At 42.5% G+C, this 27887-nt stretch overlaps 1 protein-coding gene across 3 annotated transcripts in view; it reads right to left on the bottom strand.

Annotated features, from left to right (window-relative positions):
- The window catches only part of EFCAB6 (EF-hand calcium binding domain 6), a 175646-nt gene that overhangs the window by 41613 nt on the left and 106146 nt on the right, over positions 1–27887 (bottom strand). Inside the window, exons 23-25 of one of the 3 annotated variants that reach the window (XM_070755297.1) lie at positions 22470–22625; positions 15837–16035; positions 9395–9583 (exon numbers count right to left, since the gene is read on the bottom strand). In XM_070755297.1, the coding sequence (XP_070611398.1) occupies positions 9395–9583; positions 15837–16035; positions 22470–22625 (544 nt within the window). The remainder of the gene's footprint in view (positions 1–9394; positions 9584–15836; positions 16036–22469; positions 22626–27887) is intronic. The other 2 variants (XM_070755298.1, XM_070755299.1) reach the window with 2 other exon arrangements.

Genomic DNA, 27887 nt, shown 5'->3' with positions numbered 1-27887 from the left:
ATTGGGGCAAAAATGGCCATAGGGATCCAACAGCTGATGGCAGAATTGCACTGCCTTTTTTTTTCCTGGTTGGAAATCCAAGATCTCCCAACTGATCCTTTAATTAAGCCAAGCTAGATTGAACGCTCATTTTATAGTCCTCTTATCTTTGAGACTCAAGGCATTTTTGAGCCTTGGCCATGCTAGTATCCGATCATTATATGGTTCCCTATAGTGTTACAAAAGACATCTCTGTCTAGCTCCCTTTGGTGACTTCAAACCTCGCTTGAAAATTAAATACACGTTAAGAGTGCAAATATACTTTGCAGAAACACTTCGGAAGTCATTAAAAACAAAATGAATTTCAAACACACTATGACACGACAAATCGAATAAATACAGAATCTAATTTGACCACTTTGCATAGATATTATATGTTAGTACAAGGTACATGGTTGTTAGGGTTTGCCATTGTAAACTACCTATTGTAGTCTCTTGTACTATCGCTTTAAATATTTTCGGCTGGTTCGCCATAAGAGGGCGCCAGTATTCCTTCCCTCAATGATGCTTTGACGCTCATTCGCTTTTGCTTTGCCTTGAGGGGGGAGTATATGTGCCAGTGATATTCTAACTGCGTTGATTATGTGTGTCATAAGGAAAAGTGTTTGCTTGGAATAATGTCTTTTCCAAATTCCTAGAAGCATACCCTCCACTTTTATAATTTCTGTAAGCCATCTGTGAGTTGTCTTCCATACTTTTTGAATTTTAGGGCAGGACCACCACATACGAAAAAAAGAGCCTTTTTGTTTTTTACATTTCCAGCAAGTGTCTTGTAGTGTCGGGTAAATCTTTGCTAACCTTGATGGGGGCATGTACCATCTATAGAAAAGTTTGTAAAAAATTTCTTTATATGCTGCTGACAGTGTGATTTTAGAAATTGTATTCCATGATCTCTCCCGATCCGCTAAATGTATATCGTGTTGAACATTTTTAGCCCAAGCTATCATAGGATTTTTGACTATGTCTTCCATTCTGTCTTGTTCAAGGAATTGTTGGTAAATTTTAGTAATCTGTCTGTCCTCCTGTCCTATCAAAAATTTATCTAGAGTATTGGTGGAGATTTCAATGCTGGGAGTTTTTCTATCTTTGTTATATCTGGATTTTATTTGTGTGTAGGTCCACCAATCCATCTTGTAATTTTGTGATTCAAGTTCTTGTCTAGTTTTTAAATCCCCGTTTGGGTGTAAGATGTCTGTATATTTTAAAGTTTTTGTAGGGTGTATCAAATTTGGATAGATAATAGCTTCCATGATGGATAACCATCTGTGGATTTTTGTGTAATATTTCCTTTTAATTTCATACCAAGTTTTTAATAAAGATCTTCTAATCAAGTGCTTATTGAAAGTAGTTTGTGTTTTTATTTAATCTTTCCATAGATGGGCATGCCAACCCATCTGTAGATCGTGACCCTCCAGTATCAGGATTCTTTTGTTGGAAAGATTAATCCAGTCTTTTATCCATACTAGACTAGCAGCATTATAGTATAATTTTAAGTCCAGGAGTCCAAGGCCTCCTCTGTTTTTGCTATTCTGAAGATATGAAAATTTGATTATAGGTTTTTTGTTTTGCCAGATAAATCTTGAAAACTTTTAATTAATTTCCCTAAAAAAATTGTGTTCTATATTAATAGGAGCTACTTGAAAAAGATAAAAGAAATTTTGGGAGGATATTCATTTTGATTACTGCGATTCTGCCTAGTATTGATAATTGTAGAATCTCCCCACTTTTCCAGATTTATTTTAATTTCCTGTGCAAGTTTCTCGTAATTGTCTTGCTTGATGGATAGAATCTTGTTAGATATAGTTAGTCCTAAATATTTGGTCTTTTTGGTGGTTTGGAGGTTTGTGACATCTTCTAATTTCTTAATTTGCTCATGTTTTTTGTCATGAGCTTTGTTTTTTGTTTGTTAATTTTTAGTCCTGAGAATTCACCGAATCTCTCTATTTCTCCGAGGAGTTCGGAGCCTGAGTTTATAGGGTCTTCCAAGAAGAATACTACATCATCTGCATATGCCTGCAATGCATGGTATGCCCATGTTACACCAACACTCCGCAGTCTGCATTGGTTGCCGATCAATTTCCGGTCACAATTCAAAGTGTTGGTTATGACCTATAAAGCCCTTCATGGCACCGGACCAGAATATCTCCGGGACCGCCTTCTGCCGCACGAATCCCAGCGACCAGTTAGGTCCCACAGAGTTGGCCTTCTCCGGGTCCCCTCAACTAAGCAATGTCGTTTGGCGGGACCCAGGAGAAGAGCCTTCTCTGTGGCGGCCCCGACCCTCTGGAACCAGCTCCCCCCAGATATCAGAGTTGCCCCCACCCTCCTTGCCTTTCGCAAGCTCCTTAAAACCCACCTCTGTCGTCAGGCATGGGGGAATTGAAATTTCTCTTCCCCCTAAGCTTATAGAATTTATACATGGTATGCTTGTATGTATGAGTGGTTTTTTAAATTGGGTTTTTTAAGATTGTTTTTAATATTAGATTTGTTTACATTGTCTTTTCATATTGTTGTTAGCCGACCTGAGTCTTCGGAGAGGGGTGGCTACAAATCTAATAAATAAATAAATAGATAGATAGATAGATAGATAGATAGATAGATAGATAGATACATAGATAGATAGATAAATAAACAAACAAACAAACAAACAAATAAACAAATAAATAAATTTGTATTCTTCATCTTTTAGTTCTTGACTTATGACCGCAAGTGAGCCCCAAATTTAATATCGCTAAGTAAGAAATTTGTTACGTGAGTCTAACCTCTTTACTGCACTTATTAAATTAGGAACACGATTGTTAAGTGAATCTGGATTCCCCTTTAACTTTGCTTGTCAGAAGGTTGCAAAAGGGAGAGGGGTGTCACATGATCCCGGGATACTGCAACCATCATACAGTAAATATCCACGAGTCCACGGAAAGGGGCGGCATACAAATCCAATTAATAAATAAATGTGAGTCAGTTGCCAAGCATTTAAATGTTGATCACATGATCATGGCGACGCTGCAATGTTCATACAGTGCAAAAAATGGTCATAAGCCATTTTTTCCAGTGCTGTTTGAACGGTCACAAAATGAACCGTTGCAAGTCGAGGACTACCTGTACTTTCACGATAGGCACAGAGCGTAAGAAAATTGTCCTCAATTGGGACTGTGTCAAGAGCAGGTCCTCAAGGAGATTCATTCCAATGAAATAGGTATCAGAATATTTCCCACGGTGAATTGTGTCACTAAACGTTTACATTTTATTTTTAAAAAATGTGTTGCTCTGTATGTAGGAAACACACATGCAAGAAAGGGATTTTAGCATAGCTCGGTCCCTAGTATGTCCCCCCCCCCTTCCAAAAGAAGATATTTTCTGCTGACAAGATGCCACTCCCTTGTATTCAATAACAGCTTTTGTTATTTATGCTAATTTGTGTTAATGGCTATGGAACCGGAATATTTATTTCATCTTCCCCATCACTCAATTCTACCAAGTTCTCCCAAATCAGATCAACAGGAAAATCATATTAAAGGCCAGAAAGGGCTAGTCTTTCCCTCTTCCATTAGGCAACAGACTTTTTATTAAAATATTATTTAAGAATCACCCTGGAGATGATGAACTTGTTTTTATAGCACTGAATGTAATTCCTGTTTATTACACTGAATGTAATTCCCTGTTTGTGCCCCTTCAATGTATGATATTTTTTTTAAAAAAATGATTAGATACTTCTTTATTTTTAGTCCCATTCTTTGCTGCTCAAAATCAGCAGACTGAAGCAGCCAATAAGCCTTGTTAATAAATAAAATAAAAACATACAAATAAGCACATTTGGTTTGCATTTGGCTGAATTCTGGATCATTAAGCTAGAAAAAGGTTATATGCAGCACGGGTTTCCAACCTTGGCAACTTTAAGACTTGGACTTCAACTCCCAGAATTCTGCATGTTGAAGTCCACAAGTCTTAAAGTTGCCAAGGTTGGAGATCTCTGGTATACAGTATACAGTGGTACCTCATCTTACGAACGCCTCTTCTAATGAACTTTTCAAGATACGAACCGGGTGTTTAAGATTTTTTTGCCTCTTCTTCCGAACTATTTTCAGCTTACGAACCCAAGCAGCTGCTGCTGGGATGAAGGGGTTTCTTTTTTTCCCCTTTTTTGAAGAAAGAAAAGGGAGGGGCGGCTTGGAGTAGAAAACATTTTGCAGAGAACAATGTGCTTGCAAAGGAACTGAAAGGGTGTCTTTTTAAGAAAGAAAAGGGAGGAGGGAGGGGCAGCTTGGGGGAGGAAACATTTTGCAGAGAACAACGTGCTTGCAAAGGAACTGAAAGGGTGTCTTTTGAAGAAAGAAAAGGGAGGAGGGAGGGGCGGCTTGGGGGAGGAAATTTTTTGCAGAGAACAAGGTGCTTGCAAAGGCACTGAAAGGGTGTCTTTTGAAGAAAGAAAAGGGAGTGGCGCCCCCTTGCCTTTCTTCCTTCCCACTCACCCTTTAGCCTAGCCTTGCTTCTTCCACCCGCCCCCTTTAGCTGCTCCTCCCTGCCCTCTGTTCGCCTCCCTTCTAAAGTTTGGGATTTTCCTGAAGGATTTGCACGCATTATTTGCTTTTACATTGATTCCTATGGGAAACATTGTTTCAACTTATGAACTTTTCACCTTACGAACCTCCTCCTGGAACCAATTAAGTTTGTATCATGAGGTACCATTGTACTAGGATATACCCCAGGAAGATTGTTTTACAGCAGCCTTCCTTAACAGAATTGTCTCTCTTTTGACTTTCCACATTATCAGTTTCAGACAAAATTATTGGTGGTGGAAAGAAGCAGAATCTATAGTCTGAGATCTACTTGACATTAGTCAGTTTTGATCTGACATATAAACCTTGGACGTAAAGTCTAACCATATAACCTACGCCATTAATTACATGAAATGGCTGTATAATGTCCCAAATGCTTAGCTAGCTTCATCAAAAATTCACTCAAGGACAATACACTGTTCACCAAGTACCTATGGATGTTAAAGAAAGAAGTATAAATGAATTTTTTTTAAAAAAAAAAAATTAACTCAAGGTGAGTTGGGCTCTGCGTAACCATCCGGATATCCCCTTGTAGCTTCCTCAACAATACCCTGTTTCCCCGAAAATAAGACGTACCCCGAAAGTAAGGCATGTCAGAGGTTTTGCAGAATTTGCTAATATAAGGCACCCCCTGAAAATAAGGCGTAGTCAAGTTTACATACGGTGGTACGTATGTAAATAAGGCGTAGTCAAGTTTACATACGGTGGTACGGTGGAAAAACTTACAGTACCATTCAAAGCTGTTCATAGCGGTACCGTAATAATGTGGCGTCCCCTGCTGGCCCCTTCCATCGCTTTGTACCATCCAGTACAGCAGACACAGTCTGCTGCTGTCTCACCGCCATTACAGTCTTTACTACAATGCATAGACTGTAGTTCCTCCGGTGGCCGGAAGCTGCAATAGCGGGAGTATACTGTTGGACCATATAAGTGCCATCGTTTGTGTGTGTGGGTGCCATACTGACAGGTACCGTACCGTAATCAGTGTACCGTACGGTACACTTTCTTAGGGGGTGTCAGCTTTTCTGCCTGTGAATTTCTCTTATTTGAGAAATATAAGGCACCCCCCGAAAATAAGACGTAGCACAACTTTTGGAGCAAAAATTCATATAAGACAGCGTCTTCTTTTCGGGGAAACACGATAGTAAATAAGTTGCCATTGCTTTATTCTGGAGTATTTCCTTGACTTCCCCCCTCCAGTCCTTGATAGGTTTTTTAGCATCAGCCAAAATAAGCTATATACTGCAGTAGCCTCAGGTAGTATATTTGTCAGATTAAAGAACAGCTGATTCTTTAGCAAAGATTTTTTTATTGGTTTATTGGTTTCGCTAGAGTACAGAACATTTCTTGAGGTTCGTGGTGGGATTCAGAAGTGGTGGGAAACTTAATCTTCCCTTAGATGAAGAATTCTGAAAGGATGTCTGAGTGCTAGCCTGTGTAGGGTTAATTTCTCATGTAATTAGGAAAGAAATAGGGCTAAAACTTATGATGATGATGATGATGATGATGATGATGATGATGATGATAATAATAATAATAATAATAATAATAATAATAATAATAATAATAATAAACACCCCATTAATGGAAACTCGACAATTGTTGGGTCACTGTTTCAAAAGATATTTGCCTACCTAAATAGAGAAACAGAATGAACATTGACGGGCTAAAAAATTAGTGGGAGTAGGAGCAACAACCTGCCGGATTTTCTGTTGACTTTAATGGGAGAGAGCATTGGAAATGTCAATCACATGAGTATGGCCGATCATGGCAGCGCAGAAACATGGCATCACTGATCCAGGGGTGGATTCCTACAGGTTCGGACCTGATTGCTTGAACCGTTAGCAACCGGTTGGTGACTTGACAATGGTGTCACAGACCTGGTTCGGTCGGTGCTGGTTTGTGGGCGCTGCCATCTTTCTTTTAGACTTTTTGGCGAATTTTTTCCATCTTCGGGTGGCTTGAAAAAAAGCCCTCCCAACTGCCCGTGGGTTAATCCTGAGCTTTATTTCTTCTCCCGAAACACAGCTGACCAGCTCCTCAGCTGTGTTTCGGGCTCTATCGGGGTAGTGAGCATGTGCGGAAGTTAAAATACATGATGGGATGAGCGTGAAACATCGCCATTCGAACCGGTGGCAAAGGTAAATGGAAGCCACCCCTGCACTGATCAAATAACATTGCCAAATTTCCATCCCACAGGAATTGTGGGTCCCTGATTTGGGTTGTAAGTTAGCCTATCTGAGGTACTCTGATTCAAAAATTGTTGCCCTCTGATGCAACTTCCCCCAATTGAAGGTTACAAACAATCACAAGAGCTTTAGTAGTATAGTGATACCTTGTCTTACGAACTTAATTGGTTCCGGGACGAAGTTTGTAAGGTGAAAAGTTTGTAAGACGAAACAATGTTTCCCATAGGAATCAATGGAAAAGCGATTAATGTGTGCAAGGCCAAAACTCACCCGTTTTGCCAGCCAAAGCGCCTGTTTTTGCGCTGCTGGGATTCCCCTGAGGCTCCCCTCCATGGGAAACCCCCCCTCCGGACTTCCGTGTTTTTGTGATGCTGCAGGAGAATCCCAGCAGGGGAATCCCAGCAGCGCAAAAACGGGTGCTTCGCTGGCAACGGAAGTCTGGAGGTGGGGTTTCCAGAGAGGGGAGCCTCAGCGAAATTGCAGCATCGCAAAAACACGGAAGTCCTCGAAATCCCACCTCCGGACTTCCGTGTTTTTGCGATGCTGCGATTTCACTGAGGCTCCCCTCCATGGGAAACTCCACCTCCGGACTTCCGTTGCCAGCGAAGCACCCATTTTTGCACTGCTGGGATTCCCCTGCAACATCCCAAAAACATGGAAGTCCAGAGGTGGGGTTTCCCATGGAGGGGAGCCTCAGGGGATCCCAGCAGCGCAAAAACGGACACTTCGCTGACAACAGAAGTCTGGAGGTGGGGCATCCCAGTGGCGGCGGCTTGGGTTTGTAAGGTGAAAATAGTTTGGAAGAAGAGGCAAAAAAATCTTAAACCCCAGGTTTGTATCTCGAAACGTTTGTATGACAAGGGGTTTGTAAGACGAGGTATCACTGTATATACTACTAAATATACTAACCACTTCTACATATAGTATATATGTTCAGATCAGTGGTGTGATTCTTTTTTTTTTTTTAATACCGGTTCTGTGGGTGTGACTCGGTGGACTATAAAATCACCATTCCTTCCCCACTCCAGGGGAAGGATACTGCAAAATCCCCATTTCCTCCCAATCAGCTGGGCCTCAGAAGGCAGCGAATAGATGGAGATGGGGCCAATCAGAGGTGGTATTTCCTAGTTCTCCGTATTACTCAAAATTTCTGCTACCGGTTCTCCAGAACTGGTCAGAACCTGCTGAACCCACTTCTGGTTCAGATTTTCTAGGCTTAGAAGTAGAGTGACCTCTTGTAGGGGTGAGAAGTGGTATAGCCTTTCAGTATGCTTTAAGCAGGAAATCACTCAAGTGAACGAAATAGGTAAAAAAGTATCCCTGTTTTAAAGAGATTGGAATAAGGAAGAAAATTCGTTTCTCTTTGATGGGAATAAATTTCCACGTGTCCTCCAATCAGTCCATGGGAAGAATAGGTCTTGCCGCCTTAATAGAAGGCTTTCCCCTGAATGTACCCAGACATACAAATCCAGGGTAGGTTCTAACTTATCTTATCCCAAAACCAAGATGGCAATGCTTGCAGTGCCAGAAACTCAGCTTCTGCACATGCTCAGAAGGAAAAAAAATTCCCCCATTCCCGCAAAAATCCAATTTTTCTTTAAAAAAAAAGATGGCGGCACCCACGGACCAGTACTGACCGAACCGGTTCTGTGATGTCATCGTGACATCACCAGCGGGCTGCTACTGGTTCAGGTGAACAGGTCCGAACCGGGAGAAATCCGCTAATACAAATATACACTGCTCAAAAAAAATAAAGGGAACACTCACATAACACATCCTAGATCTGAATGAATGAAATATTCTCATTGATTACTTTGTTGTGTACAAAGTTGAATGTTTATTTATTTATTTATTTATTGGATTTGTATGCCGCCCCTCTCCAAAGACTCGGGGCGGCTAACAACAATAATAAGACAGCATATAATAATAATGTGCACAACAGCATGTGAAATTGACTGTCAATCAGTGCTGCTTCCTAAGTGGACAGTTTGATTTCACAGAAGTTTGATTTACTTGGAGTTATATTCTGATTCTTACGGGTTCCCTTTATTTTGTATTTTTTTTGAGCAGTGTATATAACCTGGATCAGTCTCCTCCCATCCAGACAAATTGCATTCCATTTATTTAAACCCAGGGGATGCTTGATAAAGTTTAAACACACGCATACACACACCCCTTGTGCTTTGGACTAGAAAGGCTGAGCCAAGTAGATTCAGTAGGGAATAAGTAGGCGATCATGCTTTCCCAAAGGGTCACTTTTGCTTTCTGATCTGGCCTTGTGAGTTCAAGCCATTTGGAAACAAACCAATATTGTTCACTTCTCAAATTAACATCGATCCTTATTGCAAAATAAAGCTTTTTCCGCCCCTTGTGCTTTGGATTGGAAAAGCTGAGCCAAGTAAATTCAATAGGGAATAAGTAGGTGATCATGCTTTCGCAAAGGGTCACTTTTGCTTCCTGATCTGGCCTTGTGAGTTCAAGCCATTTGGAAACAAACCAATATTGTTCACTTCTCAAATTAACATTATTGCAAAACAAAGCTGTTTCCGCCCCGGTTGCTTCCACCGCTCTTTCCCTCCCACGCACGGTAGGAGCGAATGGCAGCCTTACCTCTGAGAGGAGGTTGAATTTTTGCAGGAAATGTTTCCAGTCAATGGAGTGCTCGCCACGAAGTCGCTGCAGTTTCAGAAGATGGTTAAACTGCTTCTCGGAAAGGGTGAAACAGAAATTGTGCAGCACCTGCCGGAATTCAAGGGTTGAAACTGTCCCAGTTCGGTCCTTGTCAAAAGCAGAGAAGGCCTGCAGGGAAGAAACAAGAAAAAAGTAGCTAAAACGAAGCTGGCTTGGGACAAATCTTATTCCTCTGTAGAAAAAGCTCAGGTAGAATGTTAAGAATAAGAGACAGCACGCAGCCTTCTTTTCCTTCAACAAATAGGCAACATACCAAGAACCCTGTGAAATTTCATCCCAGCATTTTATGAGCCGAGCTGACTTAACAGCCTGTTCTCCCGGCAGGATTATTATTTCGCCGGGTGGAGGGAAGGGATGGCTGTTTACAACAGTTGCCTATAGCAACCGACTCAGCCGGCGAGCCCTGGGCATTGAGATATGGAGAGAGCTCCGAACAGCTGGGGGAACTTTCCTGCATGCATTTCTAAACATGTGTGAATTAAACATCCATTCATTTAATTTGAACATTGCATCGATTGAGATTAACTGCAAGCACAAGCCTCCTTGGCAGGTATATAGGACTGTGCAAAGAAACTTGGCTCCATGGATGAAAGCAAATATAATATTGTTATTGTTATTATTATTGTTATTATTATCATTATTATTTGGCGGGCCCCAGGGGAAGAGTGAAGAGCCTCAGGCCCCAGGGGAAGAGCCTTCTCTGTGGCGGCTCCGGCCCTCTGGAACCAACTCCCCCAAGAGATTAGAATGGCCCCCATCCTCCTTGTCTTTCGCAAATTACTTAAGACCCACCTTTGTCGCCAAGCATGGATGAGTTAAGTTATCCTTTCCCCCTAGGCGATTACAAGTTATGCATGGTATGTTTGTGTGTATGTTTGGTTTTTTATAATAAGGGTTTTTTAGTTGTTTTTATTAATTGGATTGTTCATGTTGTTTTACCACTGTTGTTAGCCGCCCCGAGTCTGCGGAGAGGGGCAGCATACAAATCCAATAAATAATAATAATAATAATAATAATAATAATAATAATAATTATTATTATTATTATTATTATTATTATTATTATTATTATTAATTAGATTTGTATGCCGCCCCTCTCCATAGACTCGGGGCGGCTTACAGCAATGATAAAAACAATGTATAACAAATCTAATATTTAAAAACTCTAAAAAACCCTTATTTAAAAAGCAAAACATATGCACAAACATACCATGCATAAACTATATAGGCCTGGGGGAGATGTCTCAATTCCCCCATGCCTGACGGCAGAAGTGGGTTTTGAGGAGTTTGCGAAAGGCAAGGAGGGTGGGGGCAATTCTAATCTCTGGGGGGAGTTGGCTCCAGAGGGTCGGGGCCACCACAGAGAAGGCTCTTCCCCTGGGTCCCGCCAGACGACATTGTTTAGTCGATAGGACCCGGAGAAGACCAACTCTGTGGGACCTAACTGGTCACTGGGATTCGTGCGGCAGAAGGTGGTCCTGGAGATAGCAAATATATATGTCCCAGATTACTGTATTTTTCCGAGTAAAAGACAGATCTCCCCCACCCCCCAAAAAAGAGGCTGAAAATTTGGGTGCATCTTATACTCCGAATGTAGCTTTTCAAAGCTTTTTTTCCTCCAGCCCTAACGAGGTGCTAACAATCTTCCCGCTTGCAGGATTTTTTCATTGCTATTCCCTCCAAAAAAAATTTTCCAGCCCTAAGTTTTTGAAGGCTTGTTTTCATTGCTACTCCCTCTGAAGATTATTTCTTTTTCATCCCTAACCCAAGGGGATAAAATAATGTGCCAAAGCTGACCAGACTAAGGGCTCTAGCCAGATGAATAGCCGATAGATTTTTTTTTCTCCCTATTTTCTTCCCCCAAAACTAAGGTGCGTCTTATACTCCAAAAATATGGTAACTTTGCAGGATCGAATCTGGGTCCATTCATGTGCGAAAGCAACTCCCACAACGAGAGGGAGTTTATTCTATCTGGACTATCCAGGCAGATAAGGCCTTCCTATGCCTGTGACTTAAGCAGAGGATGGGGAAAAACTGTAAAACTGTTGGGGGACATATGCTGACTCTGTAAACTGCTTAGAGAGGGCTGTAAAGCACTGTGTCAGCGCTCCAACAGATGACCTATTTAATTCATGAACCTCAAGCCAAGTTTCAAAAGAAATCTAGTTATTTATTAGGAACAACATGTTCCAGTTATTTATTACGAACAACATGTCGGCATCTACCCAAGTAGAGTCAGCTCTGCTCCATGTAATTTGCATCCCAACTAGGACCCCCTCCTCCTCGGGCTATAGAGAACATGCCTCTCCGACCGGCTCTGGTAACCTAGGCTGTGGCCTTGAGGAAGATATGTGTGGAATGTGCTTACAAATTAACACACTTTGAAGCCAGTGATTGGCTGCCAAAAATTTTACTGCTACACTGTGGGCATGGCTTATTTTATGCATGTGGCTTGATGATCATGTGACAAGGTATGACTGGCTTTCCAGTCATGAGACCAGGTGGGAGTGGCTTGACAATCATGTGACTGGGGGTGGCTTAAATGTCATGTGACTGGGTGGGAGTGGCTTACCCACCAAGATAAGTTTTCAAATAGGTGCTTGGATTCTTTTTCAGTTGATTAAGGTACATTATTTAAATAGCAACAAATGATAGAAAGCATTATTTGTTGAGGAACACAGTAACATTTGAAGGTTCAGTGTGATAACAGATTAGGCAAGTAGCTCAATTTTATTTAACTGCTAAAAAGTTCAGTTCTAGATAATGATTAAAATTTTTGAAGCGTTTATGGGTAGAAACATACTATTTAATTATTTCCTGTTTTAAAAGTAATTAAGGATCATACTAGCAGCCCATTACTGTGTGAAGCGGTATATAAGTCTAAGTGTTATTGCTGGTGCTAATAAAGTAGCTGATATGCTATGCTTGATATACTATGCTTCTGCCTTCTAATGGGGCCTCGATAAATGCTTTGTTTTATGGTTTTCAGATTCTATGATATTTATTTATTTATTTATTTATTGGATTTGTATGCCGCCCCTCTCCAGAGACTCGGGGCGGCTAACAGCGACAATAAAACAGTGTACAAGAGTAATTTGGTATTGATGATTAAAAATCAATTAATATAAAAACCAAACATACATACATACATACCATGCATAGAATTGTAAAGGCCTAGGGGGAAAGAGGATCTCAATTCCCCCATGCCTGGTGGCAGAGGTGGGTTTTAAGTTGTTTACGAAAGGCAAGGAGGGTGGGGGCCGTTCTAATCTCTGGGGGGAGTTGGTTCCAGAGGGCTGGGGCCGCCACAGAGAAGGCTCTTCCCCTGGGTCCCGCCAGGCGACATTGCTTAGTTGATGGGACCCGGAGAAGATCCACTCTGTGGGACCTAACTGGTCGCTGGGATTCATGCAGCAGAAGGCGGTCCCTGAGGTAATCTGGTCCGGTGCCATGAAGGGCTTTATAGGTCATAACCAACACTTTGAATTGTGACCGGAAACTGATCGGCAACCAATGCAGACTGCGGAGTGTTGGTGTAACATGGGCATATTTGGGAAAGCCCATGATTGCTCTCGCAGCTGCATTCTGTACGATCTGAAGTTTCCGAACATTTTTCAAAGGTAGCCCCATGTAGAGAGCGTTACAGTAGTCAAGCCTCGAGGTGATATCTTGTAATAAAGGGAAGAAAATATTTTAGATTATCCCGACAGAGTCCCGACAGATTCCATCCATTTCTTGACTGCTGACCAAATGCAAAACACACAGCATCCTTTCACCGAAATGAAAGAAATGGCTCTGAGTCACCACGTTTTAATTTTGGGTCCAACATGATACAACCTGAATTAGAAGCGTGTTCGCTTCCCCACCCACAATCGAGTTTAATGAACTGGGAAGCTTGGCAGTGAAATAGCCCAGCAGGATCAGAACATCACAAGCACCACAAATCTAAGCCTTAAGATGAAGTTATTACTCTAACAACTGTTTAGAAGTAATGTGTGTTTTCATAGTCTTAGAGGCATGGCCTTGTCTCCTTGGGAGGTCTTCTCCAAGGAAAGCAGATATGAATAACTCTTTTGTCCAGGATTCAGTAGGGAGATCTAAGTCTGAGAAGGTAGCATCCTGCGAGAGGGTGAGAAATAGACCCACTTCCTTAGACACAACAGAAGCCAGAAAACTTGTACCCAGGTCCACTTTCTTAGCACCATTTCTGGAATCTTGTTATGCATTGTGCCCTGGCCCAATTTTCTATGTGATTGGCATCTCCTTGAAACACAAGTTGGATCCCGAGGTGGGAAGTTCTGGAGAACCGGTAGCGGAAAGTTTGGAGAACCGGTAAATACCACCTCTGAGTGGTCCCGCCCCCATCTATTCTCTGCCTCCCGAGTCGCAGCTGATCGGAAGAAAATGATCTCTGCCACACGAATCCCAGCGACCGGTTAGGTCCCACAGAGTTGGCCTTCTCCAGGTCCCGTTGACTAAGCAATGTCGTTTGGCGGGACCCAGGAGAAGAGCCTTCTCTGTGGCGGCCCCGTCCCTCTGGAACCAGCTCCCCCCAGATATCAGGGTTGCTCCCACCCTCCTTGCCTTTCGCAAGCTCCTTAAAACCCACCTCTGTCGTCAGGCATGGGGGAATTGAAATTTCCTTTCCCTCTAGGCTTATAGAATTTATACATGGTATGCTTGTATGTATGAGTGGTTCTTTAAATTGGGGTTTTTTAGATTGTCTTTTAATATTAGATTTGTTTACATTGTCTTTTTATATTGTTGTTAGCCGCCCCGAGTCTTCGGAGAGGGGCGGCATACAAACCTAATTAATAATAATAATAATAATAATAATAATAATAATAATAGTAATAATTTTGCAGTATCCTTCCCCTGGAGTGCGGAGGGAATTGAGATTTTGCGGTATCCTTCCCCAGCCCCACTACCAAGCCACACCACGCCCACCAAGCCACGCCCACAGAACCAGTAGTAAAAAAAAAATTGAACCCTACCACTGGTTGGATCATAGAATTTTCCGTTTCTCCATGTGGGCATGGATGGTGGGCACTGAAGCAATTAGACACAAGAACAGTTTTTTCCCGAACGCCATCACTCTACTAAAGAAATAATTCCCTCAACATTGTCAGACTTTTTACTAAATCTGCACTTCTATTCTACTAGTTTTTCTCATCATTCCTTTCACCCATTTCCTCCCACTTAGGACTGTAAGACTGTAACTTGTTGCTTGTATCCTAAGATTTTTATTAACATTGATTGTTTCTTCATTGCTTATTTAACCCCTATAACATAGAAACATAGAAGACTGACGGCAGAAAAAGACCTCATGGTCCATCTAGTCTGCCCTTATACTATTTCCTGTATTTTATCTTACAATGGATATATGTTTATCCCAGGCATGTTTAAATTCAGTTCCTGTGGATTTACCAACCACGTCTGCTGGAAGTTTGTTCCAAGCATCTACTACTCTTTCAGTAAAATAATATTTTCTCATGTTGCTTTTGATCTTTCCCCCAACTAACTTCAGATTGTGTCCCCTTGTTCTTGTGTTCACTTTCCTATTAAAAACACTTCCCCCCTGAACCTTATTTAACCCTTTAACATATTTAAATGTTTCGATCATGTCCCCCCTTTTCCTTCTGTCCTCCAGACTATACAGATTGAGTTCATGAAGTCTTTCCTGATACGTTTTATGCTTAAGACCTTCCACCATTCTTGTAGCCCGTCTTTGGACCCGTTCAATTTTGTCAATATCTTTTTGTAGGTGAGGTCTCCAGAACTGAGCACAGTATTCCAAATGTGGTCTCACCAGCACTCTATATAGCGGGATCATGATCCCCCTCTTCCTGCTTGTTATACCTCTAGCTATGCAGCCAAGCATCCTACTTGCTTTCCCTACCGCCTGACTGCACTGTTCACCCATTCTGAGACTGTCAGAAATCACTACCCCTAAATCCTCCTCTTCTGAAGTTTTTGCTAACACAGAATTGCCAATACAATACTCAGATTGAGGATTCCTTTTCCCCAAGTGCATTATTTTACATTTGGAAACATCAAACTGCAGTTTCCATTGCTTTGACCATTTATCAAGTAAAGCTAAATCATTTACCATATTACAGACACCTCCAGGAATATCAACCCTATTGCACACTTTAGAATCATCGGCAAATAGGCAAACCTATTTGACCCCTATGACAATCATTAAGTGTGGTACCACATTGAGTCTTGACCAATGTATCCTTTTCTTTTATGTATTCTGAGAGCATATGCACCAAAGACAAATTCCTTGTGTGTCCAATCACACTTGGCCAATAAAATAAAATTCTAAAAAAAATCTAAAATTCTCATTGCACAGGACTCACCTTGTACAGCAAATCTGAGGAATCCGTAACCATCTGTTTTATTTTAGCCATAGCTTCATCTATGCTGAGTTGCACAAAGCTGACTGGTGCTATGGGAGGCACAACATGTTTCTTCTTGTATTTGAACGCTGCGTGGTCATCAATAATTCTTATGAAATCAAAATACGAGAGCTTGTTCTCCTGTATATTAATTCCTAAACTGAGGAGGGAAAAATAAGACTGAAGATTTATTTCCTAAATATTATTTCTAAAATATTCGCTAGCAATGCAGTAGCAGTTCTGATACAGTTTGAGGGCTACAAACACGTACTGGCAGTCATATTTATCTCTTGCCTGCCAGCTGAAGGCTATGTTTTGTTTTTGTATTTCATAGCGCTCAGCTACAAATACTAGGAAATAAGCAATTATCTATTTGCATACATTTAATCTGATTGTTTAACTTTTGAATTTCTGCCTTGCATATCTTCTGGAATATGACGCTGGATAGAAATCCTAGGGATAATTTCATTTTTCATTTTATTGGATTTGTATGCCGCCCCTCTCCGTAGACTCGGGGCGGCTAACGACAGTAGTAAAAACAACATGCGACAATCCAATACTAAAGAAGCTAAAAACCCTTATTTTAAAAACCAATCATACATACGAACGTACCATACATAAATTGTGGAAGCCTAGGGGGAAAGAATATCTTAATTCCCCCATGCCTGACGACAAAGGTGGGTTTTAAGAAGCTTGCGAAAGGCAAGAAAGGTGGGGGCTATTCTAATCTCTGGGGGGAGTTGGTTCCAGAGGGCCGGGGCCGCCACAGAGAAGGCTCTTCCCCTGGGTCCCACCAAACGACATTGTTTAGTTGACGGGACCCGGAGAAGGCCAACTCTGTGGGACCTAATTGGTCGCTGGGATTCGTGCGGCAGAAGGCGGTCCCGGAGATAACCTGGCCCGGTGCTATGAAGGGCTTTATAGGTCATAACCAACACTTTGAATTGTGACCGGAAACTGATCGGCAACCAATGCAGACTGCAGAGTGTTGGTGTGACATGGGCATATTTAGGGAAGCCCATGACTGCTCTCACTGAATCTAAACTGAATCTAAACTTAAGTACCTATACTACTATCTCAGTGATTAATAGCTGGATCCAAAGATAAGATTGGTCATTAAACCTAGAGCCAGTGTAGTGTAGGGAAATGTTTCTTGATCTCAGCTGCTTTAAGATGAGCTGTTTTCAATTCCCAGAATTCCCCATGTTGGCTGAGGAGTTCTGGGAGTTGAAGTCTGTACATGTTAAAGTGACTGAGGATGAGGAAAATTGGTCTATTATTATTATTATTATTATTATTATTATTATTTGCATTTGTATGCCGCCCCTCTCCGCAGACTCGGGGCGGCTAACAACAATGATAAAAAAACAACATGTAACAATCCAATTTAATAAAACAACTAAAAACCCTTATTATAAAAACCAAACATACACGCAAACATATCATACATAACTTGTAATGGCCTAGGGGAAGGAATATCCTAACTCCCCCATGCCTGGCGACAAAGGTGGGTCTTGAGTAATTTGCGAAAGACAAGGAGGGTGGGGGCCGTTCTAATCTCTGGGGGGAGTTGATTCCAGAGGGCCGGGGCCGCCACAGAGAAGGCTCTTCCCCTGGGGCCCGCCAATCGACATTGTTTGGTCGACGGGACCCGGAGAAGGCCAACTCTGTGGGACCTTATCGGCCGCTGGGATTCGTGCGGTAGAAGGCTAGAGGCTAAGATGCTGGGTTAGAAACCAAGAAGCTATGAGTTCCAGTCCCCCATTGGGCATGGATGCTTACTGGGAGACACTGAACCAGTTGGGCAAGATACCTCATTTTGAAGTGGGAACTCCAAGAAGTCACTATAACAGAATTATGAATACCTCACAATATTGACTAGACCAGTTTTGTGATCTTATCTTGAGAGTCTGTTTAAATTGACTGAAAGTCTGACGTGTCAAAGGTCTTCATGAAAGATCATAGGTAGTGCATCTTATATTCAGATCCGTAGTTTTGCTTGACTTGAGCAGTGTTCCGGTATACAGAGTGGATCAGGTCCATTTTGTAGCACCAGAGCCATTTACAACATATACCATTGAACTCCTTTCTTCCTATACAGTGATCCCTCGATTTGCGCGTTCTCGATTAGCGCGAAACGCTGCAACGCGGTTTTTCAAAAAATATTAATTAAAAAATAAGTCCGCGTTTTTTTTCCTACACCTCGGTTTTTCCCGCCCGATGACGTCATACTGAGGGAGAGAAGGGAAGGAGGGAAGGAAGGAGGGAGGGAGAGAAGGGAAGGAGGGAGGGTTGCCATTGCCATTGCCGCCAGCGCTGCCCCAAGAAAGCCGGTGAGAGGAAGGAAGGAGGGAAGGAGGGAGGGAGGGAGAGAAGGGAAGGAGGGAAGGAGGGAGGGTTGCCATTGCCATTGCCGCCAGCGCTGCCCTGTGGGTAGCGGCGAGGAGCCCGGAAAAATCACCATTGCATTGCCAGCCTCCGAACTTGCGTCGCTCCACCTTCTGCGCATGTGCGGCCATGGAACAAAGGGCGCGCATGCGCAGATGGTGTTTTTACTTCCGCATCCAGTATAACGCGGAAATCGGTTAGCGCGGGAGGTCTTGGAACGTAACCCCCGCGCTAACCGAGGGATCACTGTATTTGTATTGTATAAAAAAGAACCAGATGTGTGTTTGAAATCCATCTAAGATACATGACCCCGAAACTGGTTTTCTGTGAACTGGTGACAACAGGAAGATTGGACCTGGTTAATACACAGAGGTATTAACCTCCCAGGCTAGAGGTGAAAAAATAGCCTCCAAATGATGCTGCCACCTTTATGGAGGTATGATGTACTCTCCTGGAAGCAGAGTTAATTTAAGGGCTTCATTACTCAAGACTGGGGTCATTTTATCCCTTAGGCCAGGGATGGCAAGCCTTTTTTCCCTAGGGTGCCGAAAGAGTGTGGGCACGCGCTATCGCACATGTGTGAGTATCCAAACCCATAATTCAATGTCTGGAGAGAGCGAAAACAGCTTCCTCCACCCTGCGGAGGCTGGAAACGGCCTGTTTCCCAACTTCTGGTGGGCCCAGTTAGCTCGTGTTTCGCCCTCCCCAGAACCGCTATGTTTATAGTCAGGGCTGTTCAGATGAGAATACGTTTTATAGAACATATTGGGGTGGCATGCAAAGGAGATGAACTCACTTAAGAATATTTTATATCAGTATCTTAGATTTGTTTAATATAATCCTTTGCACGAGTTATATTCTCATGTTTTACTACTCAATTTTAGCATATTATACTGCATTTTATTTATTTATTTATTTATTATTTAGATTTGTATGCCGCCCCTCTCCGCGAACTCGGGGCGGCTCACAAGAAAAAAATATAAACAATCGTACAAATCCAAATAAATTCAATAAATTTAAGTATTTAAAATAGTTTTAAAAAGAACCCCACTATATTAACAAGCACACACACAAACATACCATACATAAATTGTACGTGGCTGGGGGAGGTGTTTCAGTTCCCCCATGCCTGACGACAAAGGTGGGTTTTAAGAGCTTTACGGAAGGCAGGGAGAGTAGGGGCAGTTCTAATCTCCGGGGGGAGTTGGTTCCAGAGGGCCGGGGCCGCCACAGAGAAGGCTCTTCCCCTGGGGCCCGCCAACCGACATTGTTTAGTTGACGGGACCCGGAGAAGGCCCACTCTGTGGGACCTAATCGGTCGCTGGGATTCGTGCGGCAGAAGGCGGTCTCGGAGATATTCTGGTCCGATGCCACTTATTATTTATTCAAATCCCCTCTATTTTAGCCAATTGTATTGTATTTTAACCAGTCACAGTTTGATGACGACCGATGTGGTCCTTTTTCTCGCTTTGATATGGTCGATTGACTAATCAAATAAAGTTGATATTGAAAATTGGAGCTGGGGGGAAGGTAAACACGCCCTCTCCCATCCCCCTGGAGGCTCTCTGGAAGCCAAAAACACCCTCCCAGAGCCTCTGTGCAAGCCAAAAATCAGCTGGCCAGCACACACATGGACAATGGAGCTGAGCTAGGGCAACAGCCGGCGTGCCAGCAGATATGGCTCCGCGTGCCACTTGTGGCACCCATGCCATAGGTTCACCATCACTGCACCAACAAGCAATCTAACAGCATATTTTTGTTTGGTTTCCACTGAAAGACAGTTACAGGGCATTCTTTAAATATAAAAAAAGATCATTGCCAGAATGGCATACTTGATGAGTGGGAAGCCGTTTTAATGAAGAGGTGCCACAATGCAAAAAGAAAAAAAATGTAGAGCCCCCAATATTAGCGGCTCTGAGCTCCCCATAGCCCTGTAGAGAGCATTGTGTTTGCCTCTTGCAGCTGCAATGCTTACCATAGGCCTGTGTCAAGCTGGCTCAAACACCAGAAAAACAGTGGGGAAGGAAATAATCAACACACTTCAGTGGGAGGAATAAATTGCCAAGTCGGTATTAACATTTGAGTAATAAAACCAAATGCATATGCTAATCTGCTCTATTATTTAAGGCAGGGTGGTGGAGAGAAGAGGCTCTTTTCCATCTAGAAAAGACTAGTTTGCAAAAAAAAAAAAAATTTACAATGAATGGAAGTATTTATCATCAGAAAGTCTTTGAGGAAAAGAGCAGGCAGCAAAAACTCTTGTTGCAAGCTTAATTCAAAGGAGCGTAATCATGCGATTTAAGGTAAAGTAAAAAGATTCCGTTTAGGCTGGGCTTCTCTTTCCAGTCATCCTTCTAAAAACAGGAAAAAAAGATAATTTTGGGGGACTTTCACTCCTCTGGGAGTGAAATTTGCCTGAATCTCACATTCCTGCATAATTTATGCCATTTTAAGCCTACTTTAGCTTAGAAAGGTAAATGTGTTTTACTTTTAATAGTCCCTTTGTGTTGTTTGCCTCAATTAACTATCACACAGTCCTTGGGCTCACACAAAAAACTTCACATTCTTTTGCTATACAAAATGCATGTATTTCCACAAATGTTTAATAATAGATTATTATTATTACTGTGTGGTTTCAGGAAATGAGAAATAGAAACATAGAAATATAGAAGACTGACGGCAGAAAAAGACCTCATGGTCCATCTAGTCTGCCCTTATACTATTCCCTGTATTTTTATCTTAGGATGTATGTATGTTTATCCCTGGCATGTTTAAATTCAGTTACTGTGGATTTACCAACCACGTCTGCTGGAAGTTTGTTCCAAGGATCTACTAGTCTTTCAGTGAAATAATATTTTCTCACGTTGCTTTTGATCTTTCCTCCAACTAACTTCAGATTGTGCCCCCTTGTTCTTGTGTTCACTTTCCTATTAAAAACACTTCCTTCCTGGACCTTATTTAACCCTTTAACATATTTAAATGTTTCGATCATGTCCCCCCTTTTCCTTCTGTCCTCCAGACTATACAGATTGAGTTCATTAAGTCTTTCCTGATACGTTTTATGCTTAAGACCTTCCACCATTCTTGTAGCCCGTCTTTGGACCCGTTCAATTTTGTCCATATCTTTTTGTAGGTGAGGTCTCCAGAACTGAACCCAGTATTCCAAATGTGGTCTCACCAGCGCTGTATATAAGGGGATCACAATCTCCCTCTTCCTGCTTGTTATACCTCTAGCTATGCACCCAAGCATCCTACTTGCTTTTCCTACTGCCCGACCACACTGCTCACCCATTTTGAGACTGTCAGAAATCACTACCCCTAAATCCTTTTCTTCTGAAGTTTTTGCTAACACAGAACTGCCAATGCAATACTCAGATTGAGGATTCCTTTTCCCCAAGTGCATTATTTTACATTTGGAAACATTAAACTACATTAAACATTATCAGGCCAACCATTGTAGGCCAAAGCATTTTCTCTGGAACTTTTTCAAATACTTGGACTGCTTCTCTCATCAGTTTTTGTGCAGTGTGTGTGAAATCAATCATGAAATTAAATAAAAAGTCAATTTGACGACTTTCTTAGATATTTAATTTGTTGCAGTCGAGTACCGTAAAGTGAGATTTGCAGAAACTGTGCAGATATGTCTGCAGGACAAAGGTTATAAATAATATGCACAGTTGCAAAGTATTTGTGGTTTATATTAATCTATTAGTGAAATAATATATTCCAGTTTTTTCTTATGAAGTGTCAATAAACTGATGGATTAATAATTGAGATCAAGGGCAAACAAACAAATGACTCATGGTCTAATTCTCTAAGCCAGGATTTTTCAATCTAGGCAATTTGAGTATGTGTGGATTTTAACTCCCATAACAGAGAACTCTGAGAGTTGAAATTCATACATCTTCAAGCTAGCAAGGTAAATAAACACTGCCTCTATGCAGCGAAACACAGATATCATGGGTGTAGCTTAGACCAAGGGTACGCAAAGTTGGCTCTTCTATGACTTGTGGACTTCAACTCCCAGAATTCCTGAGCCAATCGTGCTAGCTCAGGAATTCTGGGAGTTGAAGTCCAGATGTCATAGAAGAGCCAACTTTGCCTACCCCTGGCCTCGACCAAGTTCTTAAGTCTGCCGATTGTATAGACGTTCTGTTGTTTTCTAACTAAGTCTAATTCCATTAAAGCTGTGTCAAATATAACAACCTGTACAGAAGTTCACTGTACTGTTCATAGCCAAGGGGACATTGAAAGTCTTCCAGTATCTTACGTAGGTTATCCACCGATATGAGGCCTTCTTTGTGTTTATCCTGTTGCAAGAAGGCCCTGTGGAAGTCTTGGGAGAACTCATTATACTTCTCTCTGAAAACAAGCCAGATTTCAGTTATATTTTTTCCCATTAAAAACAATCTCTATAGATAAGAATAAGATTATCGTTTCCTTTCTATCTAATATTTCATTTGGAAAATTACAATGAACTTAAGCATACATACATATGTACTTTATATATAGAAATAATAATTTTTAAGTTACTAATAACAAAGATAACCTCAACATAAGGCGGTAAATAAATAATAAACAGGTAGATAAACTCTTAAATAACCAAAAGAATGATGGAACACCGATAACACACTATTAGCCGAAGGACAAATGAAACCTAAACTTTTGTCTTTGGTCTCTCTAATCCCTTCTTATTACCCAAGAAACATGAAATAAGATTAATATAATATGTACTTATTCTTTAATATATTTTTTTCGTTTGTATTGTTTTTTGTTATTTTATTTTGTTTTGTTTTACGTTGATTGTTGTAAGTGTTGATGTTTTTGACTATGTTTTCGAACGGTATGCTGCATATGTTGTTTAATGGAAAATTCAATAAAAATGTCTGAAAAAATTAAATAAATAAAAACAATCTCTATAAAGTTTAGGTGCAGTACAGGGCATTCCTTGTGAATCGGGAAGCCTGGTCGAATCTTATGTGAATGGGACATGGTCGCCTATCAGGAAACTTACCTTTGAAACCAGTTTGGGAATGGGAGCACACACACAACATTTCTGCACATGATGCCTAATGCTGACTCTGAGTTTTGACGTCTGTGATTTGATATCTAGGTGGGTGGGCGGAGCCTTCTGCCACTGCTACTACCTGTTCTGCCGGCTTATGACACAAGCCCTCAATTAAAGGTTAAAGTAACCAAGACAGACACACACATGGCACAATGCAACAATACTTTCTTTATCCAAAGAAAAATAGAAGCAAAACTCCCTTTTTAAATTCAAAGGGATTCCTTGTAAAGACAAAACACACTTGAATGCAGTGAGATAAAAAGACAATAAAACTCCAGTCAATTAACCAGTAACTGGAATTCGTCACAGCCACTACTCTTTAGACGTTGTAAAACTCACTATGATTTATGGTCAAAGTCCTGAAATCCAAACACAGAGTCCTGAGAACAATCCTGAACGGCAAGTCAAGGTCCACAAGTACGATCAGATAATCTTCCACACTGCAAGGCCGGCACGCTGCCTATTTAACAGCAGCCCTAATTACTTGAACCCCACCAACCACAGGTGGACTCTCTTATCGCCTGTAATACTTTTGAAGCTGTTCTCTCCTATGCATAGCTCTATGCATGCGTGGGTCTATCATTATTTCCTCATCAGAATCTATTGAAGATAATGAGGACTGGCTTCTTCCTGGGCTGCCTGCCAGCCCCCACTCTGCCATCTCACAGACACTTCCTTCTTCAGATGCTAATTCACTGGCCGAATCTGTCAGCAGCAAAACAGGAGGGTGGGGGCAGTCCTAATCTCCGGGGGGGAGCTGATTCCAGAGGGTCAGAGCCGTCACAGAGAAGGCTCTTCCCCTGGGTCTCGCCAGACGGCATTGTTTAGTTGACGGGACCCGAAGAAGACCAACTCTGTGGGACCTAACCGGTTGCTGGGATTCGTGCGGCAGAAGGTGGTCTCACAGATAACCTGGTCTGGGTGTCATGTAGAGGCTAACTTTATTCCACAAGTAATATACATTACATAATGTATGTGTGTGTGAGTGTGTGTGTGTGTGTTTGTTTGTTTGTTTGTTTGTTTGTTTGGATTTGGATTTGGATTTGTATGCCGCCCCTCTCCGAGGACTTGGGGAGGCTTACAGGATATACAGTAGACATAACAATACAATAAATCCAATTAATACAATTTTTAAAAATTAAAAATTCTAAAACATTTAAAAAAAACATTCATTAACATTCACCCAAAAATTACACTAAAAACATTCGTTGGTCAGGGGAAAGATCTAATTACCCCAAGCCTGGCGACAAAGATGAGTTTTTAAACTATTTCGGAAAGCGAGGAGGGTGGGGGCAGTGTGAATCTCCGGTGGGAGCTGATTCCAGAGGGTCGGGGCCCTCACAGAGAAGGCTCTTCCCGGTAGTTAATACCTCTTCAGCTCAAGTCCCTTGGATGTAACAATGTCCTTATTTTGTTCCCAGCCTCTCAAGAGATGTTTTGGAGATGTGAAAGAATGTTAATCAATGTTGAGTATTTCTTTATTTTATTTATTTATTTATTAGACTTGTATGCTGCCCCTCTCCGTAGACTCGGGGCGGCTCACAACAGAATAAAACAGTTCATAACAAATCTAATAATGTACAATTTAAAATATTTTAAAAACCCCATTATTAAGCAGACATATGTACAAACATACCATACATAAATTGTATAGGCCCGGGGGAGATATCTCAGTTTCCCCATGCCTGACGGCAAAGGTGGGTTTTGAGGAGTTTACAAAAGACAAGGAGGGTGGGGGCAGTGCTAATCTCTGGGGGGAGTTGGTTCCAGAGAGTCGGGGCCGCCACAGAGAAGGCTCTTCCCCTGGGGCCCACCAACCGACATTGTTTAGTTGACGGGACCTGGACATAGTTCCCTCTAAGCTGAGCAGTGAGCAATCGCTCACTTAAAAAGCATCATCAACTCAGAGTTTTCCAAATCTGCCCAGAAGCCGAGAGGGAAAGAGTGAGAGGGAAGGAGAGAGAGAGGAAGAGAGGAAGAGAGAGAAACAGATAGAAAAAAGAGAGGAAGGAAAAGAGAAAGAAAAAGAATGGGAGTAAGGAAGAGAGAAAGAAAATCAAAATCTAGTTTGAAACTAGCTCAACTATTTAAGTGGCATTTTGATATTGATAGAGTTGCCCTATTATGAGCTCACTGTTATAGACACACAGTACAGTATTTTATTTTGAAATTCTCTGAGTCAAAACAGGGTGGGTTTTTTATTTGTTTGTTTGTTTGTTTGTTTATTTATTTATTATTTCTGTGCCGCCCAGTCCCAAAGGGACTGCCGCTCAGACACTATACTTTTCCGCCCACCCAAAAAAAATATTAGAGGGAACACTGGACCTGGAGAAGGCCCACTCTGTGGGACCTAATCGGTCGCTGGGATTCGTGCAGCAGAAGGCGGTCCCGGAAATATACTGGTCCGATGCCATGAAGGGTGTTGTATCCTGTAATGGCTACCTTGTAACTCTGTAAATAGTTTGTTCCTCTTTCAGCGCTGTCTGAGCCCAAGCAGGAAGTCGCTCCTGATTGGCTCAGACGCGGCCGGCTCTGGCTTTGGCGGGAACCGCAAATATATAAAAGGAGCGGTTTCTCCAACCAGAGTCAGTCGGTACTCGCTGAATTGTCACTTTACCTTGCTGAGCTGTCACTTATTCTCTGAGCTGAATAAAAGTACCGATTGCTCCAAACCCTGTCTCTGGGTCTACTTCACTGGCGACGAACGGACGGAAGAAACTTCGCGTGCAACATGGACAAAATCCAGATCGGCCAGGCTCCGGAACTCTTCGATCCCGAGAAATCGACATGGGACGAGTACATGGCCACCTTCGAGATCTTCCTCGAGGCGGCGGGAATGCAGGACGCCGAAGCCGATCGCAGACGGGCTATTTTCCTTAACTACTGCGGCGCAGAAATCCGCAGACTAGCCCAAACTCTCACCGAACCAGAACAAGCAAGAGCCACAGCGTGGGACGTCCTACAACAAAAACTGGCGAGCCACTTCAAGCCGACCAAACCAGCCATGGTTTTTCGGCATCAATTCCACATGATGGTTCAGAGGGAAACCGAGTCGATCAGCCAGTTTACAACGCGGCTGCGAACGGTACTTGCTCAATGCAAGTTTAAAGACCCGGAAGCTCGCCTCACCGACGCCCTGGTTTTCGGCATGAAAAGCAACACGGTGAGAAATAAACTCCTCATCGAAGAAGAGCCGACTCTACAAACCGTAATTAAACTGGCGCAAACCGCAGAAGCAGCCGACGCGGCGGCGAGAGAATTGAAAGAGCACGGAAGGAGAGAAATCATTGCAAAAATCGACTCCGCGTCTCCCAGCGCCGTGGAAACAGACAACCCCAGCCAACAAAGTTCCAGCGGAGACAACTGCCTCCTGGTGCAAGACCAGCCGAGACACCTGAGAGCTACTCACCCAGCCCCCTGCGCGGGCTGCCGGGGAAATCACCAGCGCCATCGATGCCCCTTCCGAGACGCTACATGCCGCCGTTGCAACCGGAGAGGCCACATCGCCATCGCATGCAGAGCAACAGCGCCAGAGGACACATTTGCCACACCGCAATACCAGCGACCTCAAAACCAGACCCCCCAAGCGCGAGAAAGGAGACCATTCCGCAACGCGGGTCAAAGGAACTACTCAACCGCTAACCGCGACTACTATAGAGGTAACTCTCAATTTTCCGTGAATAACACGGCAACCAAAAAGGGGGCTAAAATTGTTATATCACTGTTACTCAATAACCAACCTTGCTCAATGGAGCTGGATACGGGCTCTAGATATACCATCATGCCCTGGGAAAAATTTAAACTGTATATGCCTAATGTATCTAAGGCTGACCTAAATCAAACCTCTTTGGTGATTAGAGACTTTCAGGGGGGAGTAATCTCGGTCTTGGGAACAGCAAATGTACCTATCACATTCAAGAATGTTAAATGTACCCTTCCCATGCTTATTGTAACAGGGGCCAAGCACTCTCTTCTGGGTTTAGCATGGATGGAACCACTGGGGATCGAGATTTCGGGTGTGTGTAATGTAAACTGTTATGATATGCCTAACTTTGTGAAAGAGTTCCCTGAAGTGTTCAGCCCCACACTGGGATTGTATAAGGGGCCCCCTATATCTTTCTCTATTGACCCCAAGGTCCCACCGATCAGACTAAAACCTCGCAGGGTCCCCCTGCCGCTCCTCCCCAAACTAGACATACAGCTGGACAAACTCATTAGCCAAGGTATTTTGGTCCCTGTGGAGCAGGGGCCATGGGAAACTCCCATAGTTACCCCTCTGAAGCCAGATGGCTCGTTAAGAGTTTGCGCTGATTACAAATCGACCCTAAACAAGGCACTCCAACACCACCCCTACCCCATCCCGGTTGTGCAACAACTGCTACACTCCCTGGGGGAGGGGAAAAGGTTCGCAAAGATCGACCTGGCGCAGGCTTACCAGCAACTTCCGGTCGATGAACAAACAGCAAACGCTCAAACAATTGTAACGCACAGGGGGGCTTTCAAATGCACGAGGTTACAGTTTGGGGTAAGCATAGCCCCAGGAATATTCCAGAGCA

Source organism: Erythrolamprus reginae, chromosome 6 (assembly GCF_031021105.1).
Source record: "Erythrolamprus reginae isolate rEryReg1 chromosome 6, rEryReg1.hap1, whole genome shotgun sequence".
NCBI lineage: Eukaryota > Metazoa > Chordata > Lepidosauria > Squamata > Dipsadidae > Erythrolamprus > Erythrolamprus reginae.
Note: the sequence above shows the minus strand (reverse complement) of the source record. Positions and strands in the feature narration are given on the sequence as shown.